This window comes from Typha angustifolia, chromosome 14 (assembly GCF_048772165.1).
Source record: "Typha angustifolia cultivar Huaian chromosome 14, ASM4877216v1, whole genome shotgun sequence".
Taxonomy (NCBI): domain Eukaryota; kingdom Viridiplantae; phylum Streptophyta; class Magnoliopsida; order Poales; family Typhaceae; genus Typha; species Typha angustifolia.
In genome coordinates, this window is record NC_133252.1 from 4,414,576 (window position 1) to 4,422,373 (window position 7,798).

Sequence of the window (7,798 nt, forward strand, 5' to 3'; positions counted from 1 at the left end):
TCTACTATAGCGGCTCCAAATGGGGACCAAATTTGGAGCCCACTTAGAGATCCACCTAGCTCCAAAAGTTTTGGAGCCCAGTTGAGCATTACAACCTCCCTTGCAGACCTCTCACCTTCTCATCCTCTCCTGCTTTATCCTTATCACACAGCAATATTAACTATCTCAAACCAAAGAAAAAAAGAAAAAAAAAAAGGAAAAAAAGGTAAAGCCAAAACCCAAAACAAAAGACAAAAGAGAGGAAGAAATGTTTGGGGCTCTCCTCTCTCAACGGTCCTGAGCCTCTCTCTCTCTCTCTTATCTTCCACGTCGGATCTTTGATGCCGACCGTTGGCCATCCCCTCTCCTACGAATCCCTCCCGCCCTATCCTATTCTTCACACTCTTTAAATAAACTTCCGCTCTTCCACTCTCCATTTCACCCACAAGAAGCTCCACCTCTTCAGGGTGGAAGAAAGATTAAAAAAAAAACCAACTTCCAAGTATGCATCCCTCTCTCTTTCTCTCTCTCTCTTTCTTTCTCTCTTCTCTTCATGTCTCTGTTGTGTTGAGTTGATTTTTGTGACTTGTAAAGATGGTATTGTTGCAACTCATCAAAGAGTGATAAGAATCCCTGCTTGTTGGACCTTGTTTTCATATAACTAATCTCATGATGTTTTCTCAAAATATAAGATGCAGTTTTGGTTTGTTTCTTTGATACTTTAGCCTATGATGACAATTCCATGCTCTTGTATCATCTCAGATGTGTCACTCTGCAGCACTTCAACAAATAATCTTGAAGTTCTCTATGTTTTCTCATGATTATTTCCTGTTGCAATACTCGATTGTCAATTTGTTGTTAAGTTTGATCCATCAGTTCAGTATCATGAATTTAATTGTTTAGTGAGTAGTAAAAAATGTCCCCTGAATTGCATCTAAATCTTGACATTAAAGCACCTACTGAGACCTTCGAAAGTATGATGCCATTTAGCCTAACAATACTTTATGGCCCATTAATGATTCTTTTACCGCAAATCATATATGATTCATGTGTTCAGTGAAAGGTAGCATTATAGAGCTGATATAAGTTAATCTTTTGTATGACAGACTTGTTGAATTCAAATAATAGAAAAGGTCTTTTTAGCAACTTTAAGATCAAAGAGAAAGATGGACTACGTATATGGACCTGGGCGGAACCATCTCTTTGTTCCAGGGCCTGTGAACATCCCGGAACCTGTATTAAGAGCCATGAACAGGAACAACGAGGACTACCGCTCCCCTGCCGTGCCTGCATTAACAAAGATTCTTCTCGAGGATGTTAAGAAGATTTTCAAAACAACAACTGGGACCCCGTTTATAATCCCAACAACAGGTGCCTCTTTGACATATTTATCTAATTAGCTGTATATGCTTGTGTGCATATGAAATGCTTCTATGTTTCCGTTATCTATCTGTGCTAGCTATGTTTGTTGTAAATAAACTCTATCTACTGAAACTCTTTGTTTTCTTGATTTTTAGAGCGCTTACACCAAATTTGAAGTTCTGTCTTCCTTGTTTTTCACATTTTCCTCCCATACAATGGTCAGAACAAGCAGGGTAATGAACTGTTTGTTGTCACATTAGTGAGATCAGTAGGTCTGAGGTTGAAATCTATCAAACTAGCTTTTATTATTAAATCCTTCACCTATATAATTCAAGTTCCTTAACGAGTCTAGATAAAATGTCAGGGTAAAAATTTGTAAGATTTGGAAGACACAAAGTTGTAACAAAAAGTATTTCATGAATTTCGGGAATTGTTATTGCAAATTATAGTTTTTAAGATGGGTTTTGCATAGTGGCTGAGGAATTGCGGGTGAAAAACCCCTAGACACACGTATGTATCTAACCTCCAGGCAATGATATTTCTCGTTCGCTTAAGTAAAAGTCGGAAGAAATATTAAAAACGAAAGTAGAGATGAACGCCAAGATTTTAACGTGGAAAACTCAAACGGGAAAAAACCACGGATCCAAACTCGGATCAAAACCAATCACTATGATAGTAGCAGTTACAAGACTGACTCACAAAACAACCCGTCGATCCAAACGACTTTGTTCCTCTCAGTCTTGATCGCTAGAACCCACGATTCACTGCTTCTTGTGATTGAAGTCCAATCTCAGTAGCCCTCGACATTGATCTTTCGTCTAGATAGCCCTTAAGACCAAAGATTAAGATTTGTAGATGCGAAGGGCCTTGTTTATTGAAGAACCGATGTAGCCTCCAAAAAGTCTCCTTGAATAATTTTCTTCAACTACCCTAGGTTAGGGCAACACTATCTTTATATATGATCTCCAAGATAGAACCAAATCCAAGTCATAATCGTACTCACGAAAATCCAATAAATTGCAAACTTCATAGGTGCGTTCGAACGCGGCCCGAGTGCGTTCGAACGGTCTAACTTAATCTCAGGTGCGTTCGAACGGGCCCAAGTGCGTTCGAACGCGACAACTTGAATTCTTCAGGTTGCGTTCGAACGCATTTGTGAACGCAGCTCTCGGTTTGTGTGAACGCAGTACCCGCGTTCGAACGCGTTTGTGAACACGGCTCTCTGTCTGTGTGAACGCAGTGCCCGCGTTCGAACGCGCTTGTGAACGCGGCTCTCTGTCTGTGTGAACGCAGTGCCCGCTTTCGAACGCGTTTGTGAACGCGGCTCTCTGTCTGTATGAACGCAGTGCCCGCTTTCGAACGCGTTTGTGAACGCGGCTCTCTGTCTGTGTGAACGCAGTACCCGCGTTCGAACGCGCTTGTGAACGCGGCTCTCTATCTGTGTGAACGCAAATTTCGCGTTCGAACGCGTTTGTGAACGCGGTGAGAACGCGACGGCTTTTCTCCAATGATCTTGCAATTCTTCACACCAGTGATATTCTAGATTTGTGTAAAGCTCATATACATAAAAAAAATACACTTAGAATATTTTGTACAAAATTGCCAACAAATAAAAAAGCTAACAGGGGAGTATCAGAATGCCAAAATTTCCTCCATTCCAGTTATGCAACCTAATCAATCTGTTCTATATATAGCCACTAGAAAGGCCCCTGTGTAGCTTAGCGAAGATGCATATGATATTACACTCATAATGGTCTAATATGTGCATCACATAATTTGGTCGAGTTTGATATCTGTTGATTCCAAGATTTTTATGAAAGACACCATATCCATTTAGTAGTAAATCACTCTGTTCTAATCCCAGTCAGTACTTCAGATTCATACCAAATTTATCATGATGCCTTCTTAGTTAAAGAACCATCGAGTAATGTCTACCTATTTATACTCTTGGAGATTTACGCCATCCTATTTCAGATGCACATATCAGTTATGCACCTGCAGTCTGTCACAAGTCAATTTTTTGGTCACCAAGAAGACCCAAAGGGTTATACAATTTTCATCAATGGCCTTGCCATTACAAACTCAACTTTATGTAGATCAACTAAACTGAAATTTATGTGCGTGGGGACTACTAAATATCTCCTAATTTTTGAATTACCAGAGCATATAATATGTTAAGGATAGTCTACAGACAAAGAAGGAAAAAAATAAAATGCTGTCAATGTTCATTTATTTTGCCTCACTGTCTGGTACTACCTTCAGTTAATTCCAGTTGTTAGTGTTTTTAGTAGGATTTCATCTTTGATGATACGGCATTCAGCTGAACCGTTTTGTTGTTTCTGTTTAGGTACTGGAGCTTGGGAAAGTGCACTAACAAACACACTATCACCTGGTGATAGGATTGTTACTTTTCTTATCGGGCAATTCAGCCTTCTCTGGATTGATCAACAGCAACGCCTGAAATTTGATGTCGATGTCATAGAAAGTGACTGGGGATACGGAGCTAATCTTGACATGTTGGCACAAAAGCTAGCAGAAGACAGGGCTCATACTATCAAGGCTATTTGCATTGTTCACAATGAGACTGCAACTGGAGTGACCAACAATTTGTCTACTGTAAGAAACATACTGGGTAAGTACGATGTTCCATTTATTGTGCAAACGATTGGTAGTTCTTGAAAGTTAAGTCTTCCATGACCCCATGGTAAGATTGTGCGAGTAATATACCATAAGTCATGAATATAATCTAAAATATGGTGCTTTGTCGGATTAGCAGTAATCCGTTGAAATGGCTTTTACATGGCATACACTGATTCTCATTATTTGATTCACAAAACATTGAATAAGAAGGAACACTATTGATCTAATAAGTGTTAACAGTCCATTTGTGGTAGATCATGCTCACTATAATTGTTTTATTAGTACCTACATGACTTTCATCAAAGATGTGGAAAAATATTTGTGTCCTGGAACTTCTTCACAAATATATCATATATATAATGGCGCTATTGGATTGCAGATGACTACAGGCATCCTGCATTACTGCTTGTCGATGGTGTGTCATCGATATGTGCTCTTGACTTCCGTATGGATGAATGGGGAGTAGATGTAGCTTTGACAGGCTCACAGAAAGCTCTTTCCTTGCCTACTGGAATGGGAATTGTCTGTGCTAGCCCTAAAGCTTTAGAAGCATCAAAGACAGCTAAATCAGTTCGGGTTTTCTTCGACTGGAATGATTACTTGAAGTTCTACAAGATGGGTACATACTGGCCATACACCCCTTCTATCCAACTACTGTATGGCCTTAAAGCTGCCCTGGACCTCATATTTGAGGAAGGGCTGGATAATGTCATTGCTAGGCACAGCCGTCTCGGGAAAGCAACAAGGTATAAATCACGTATGCTCTCAGAATTTGAGGAGACAATTGCTTTTGTTTTTGACTTCGACTTCAATATTTGCAGACTTGCTGTTGAGGCATGGGGTTTGAAGAACTGCACACAGAAGGAGGAATGGTTCAGTGACACAGTGACTGCAGTGGTTGTGCCACCATATATTGATAGTGCTGAAGTTGTTAGGAGGGCATGGAAGAGATACAATTTGAGCTTGGGTCTGGGCTTGAATAAGGTGGCCGGGAAGGTGTTCAGAATAGGACATCTTGGAAACCTTAATGAGGTATATATTTCATTCTCATGACTTGCTTGTATTACGTTCTGGGTTTCAGAATCTGAGAATGTTTCTTTTCCCTCTCGGTAGATTGATTTTAGAGGATGTCAGCTACAGTAAGGCTCTCTCTAGAATCTGCTACTTAGCTTGCAAATAGTAAATTGACGACTCTTTTTGGTTTTGTTTGTATTTCTTTTTTGCTAGCATCAGTCCTTAAAAATAACTAATATAACTTTATTCCTATTAAAAATTTTAACTTTTAAGTTCCTTGGCAAGTCTTTCAGTAGTATATATATATATATATATGCATGTAAAGTTGATGTCTGATGTTAAAAAACTCCAGGTGGTTTGGCTGGATATCCTGCAGACATTTAGTACTATGATACTATCTAGATATCATAAGTTGATTTTTTCTGTACTAACTCAGTTGCCGTATCAATCTGAAGACATTGGTTTCATTGTGTAACTTATTTCCTGCAACTATTAATTACTTTTGATGAGCTATACCGACGTAAAAGCTTCTTATACAACGAAAATAAACTGTTGCTAGGATTTCGCTAAAGATCTTTAAACAATAAAGACTAATTTATAACCTTTTCTCTTGAACTTTTTCTTCTTTGCCATGAGAAAACCAAGAAGATAACAGCAGATACATAGTATTTATATGTTTTGCAATGTATATATGACTAACTATTTATTATGCAGCTCCAATTGCTTGGTTGTTTAAGTGGAGTGGAGATGATCCTCAAGGATTTAGGATATCCAGTAAAGCTGGGAAGTGGAGTAGCTGCCGCCGCGGCGTATTTTCAGAACACCATTCCAATGATCCCGTCTAGGATATGAGTTTTACTTCAGTTGCTTTTGCACACTTTCTGTATATATAATCTTATATTCTGCACTCTTTGGAGGGAGGCTCGTGATCTAAATATATCTATCTATATGTACTGTACTGAAACTTTACATGATAACTGGATTTTACATTTTTATAACTAAAGCAGGTGTATACAATTGAATCACCCTCAACGCTGCAAGTGTGACAGCCATGAGGGAGCACTCCAAGAACATGAGTCTTTAGTATTGTTGAAAATTAACGCTTCCAAATTTTCTAATGCAAAGCGACAACAATGACCTGCAGCAGGCAGGCCCAGAGAGCCTCCTATCGTCAGAATCAATTGCCCATTTTTCGCAGGTGCAAACTAGATAAGGTGACACCAAACCTACTCTCGACAAAAACACGTACAAATGGCAGAAACTGCAGTCATAGAAAAGATGGTTAATTGGTTTTAATGGCAAGTCCATAATTCAGACAGAGGGAATCAAGGCGAAGATGAAGATGATGTAACAAGTCCCCAGCAGGTATTTTACCCTAACAAATCTTTCAGAGAAATAACTTGATCTTAGGGGGGATATGAAGCGACCAAAGTAAATTTCATCTATCCCATGGAAGGTCTGTAAGCAAAGAGGAATACTGAAAGAACAAGTAGACTAGTTTTTATGATGGCCAACCCCCTTGGCTGAGGAGACAAGACCCAATAATCAGGCTTGTCATTAATAAGCAGATGAATCGAAAAAAAGAAATCACAAAGAATAGCCCCAAAAATCTGGATCACCATCTCCACCCAAAAACTAGCAAGGATCAGATCTGATATCCTATTAATACTGCCAACCAAACTTATGTTCGCATAAGTAGTTTCTCACCAACAAAATTGTGATCCAACAAAAATAAGATCTAACCAATTTTATTATTATCAAAATTAAAATATACAGTATATATAAATAAGAGCATACAATCCTGTGTTTTCAATAATATCACAAGATACAAGACTTCTTAAATCAATAATAAGATTGGCAGCTCATTATGCATCCAAAAGAAAAATCACTCATTAAGGATTTAGTATTTAAAACCTTTTACATCTTTGAAAAGAAAGATTACAAAAAATAAAATAAAAAGGATCTTGGATTTCTAGGCATGGGAGAGGGCTAGAACTCTCTCCTTTATTGTTAATGGAGTCAGTCATTCGAGCTCCTCTTCTGTTTCTTCTTTAATATGCATTGAGTGGGGAAATCAATGTTGGTGATAAGGTATAAATTAGAGTTTTTGACAAAAGTACTGGCACGGAAAATTTTATTTCCCAAAGCACAACACTGTTTAAAATATTTTTTCAAAACTAGTGCACCAGGGAAATCACTTTTTCGTAGACAAAGACTCATATTCGATTAATTAGTACCACATTCCTCAGTTATTAGGGAATGCGATTAACAAAGCACTGTTAGGTAAAACGATGAACGAAGCACTCTACTTGATATCGATTCACGGACCGCTTTCCTTGAAAGCGACTGATTGCCTATTGATATGCAGCTTATATTGCACATAAAATGCTTTCACAAAAAGCATTAAATTAATCACGCTCTGGAAAAGCAACTACTAAATTGCTCAATCGAAAAGCGATTTATAAATAATTACATTTTCGAAAAGCATTTTCACTTATAAATAAACCCTGGGCTAAGCCCATCACAACAATATTTAGCTGGTTTAATCCCTCACCTTTTCCATTTTCTTCCTCTCATACTCGAGCTAAATCGAAGTTAACAACTCTTTCTCACATTTTGCACGACCTGTCGGCCTCTTGCCAATGATCAGTGCAGCATTATATTCCCAACGGTGATCACATTCGAGCTCTCTTATGCTCTCACTTTTATGGCTTGCCGGCAATCACTACAGCATTACCTTCTTGGCAACGACAACTCCCTCCCTCTTAGTGTAAACTCTCACGCTCTTTCTCCTCTCAATCAC

The 7,798-nt window shown here is 38.5% G+C and overlaps 1 protein-coding gene across 1 annotated transcript; it reads left to right on the forward strand.

The window, feature by feature from the left end:
• Positions 1-330: 330 nt before the first annotated feature.
• On the forward strand, positions 331-5,998 carry LOC140776076 (serine--glyoxylate aminotransferase-like). Its single transcript, XM_073119635.1, has 6 exons — positions 331-481; positions 1,086-1,350; positions 3,689-3,973; positions 4,361-4,727; positions 4,803-5,013; positions 5,710-5,998. Exons 2-6 carry the CDS (start codon positions 1,146-1,148, stop codon positions 5,845-5,847), a joined length of 1,206 nt encoding a protein of 401 aa, XP_072975736.1. The 5' UTR covers positions 331-481; positions 1,086-1,145; the 3' UTR covers positions 5,848-5,998.
• Positions 5,999-7,798: the final 1,800 nt, after the last annotated feature.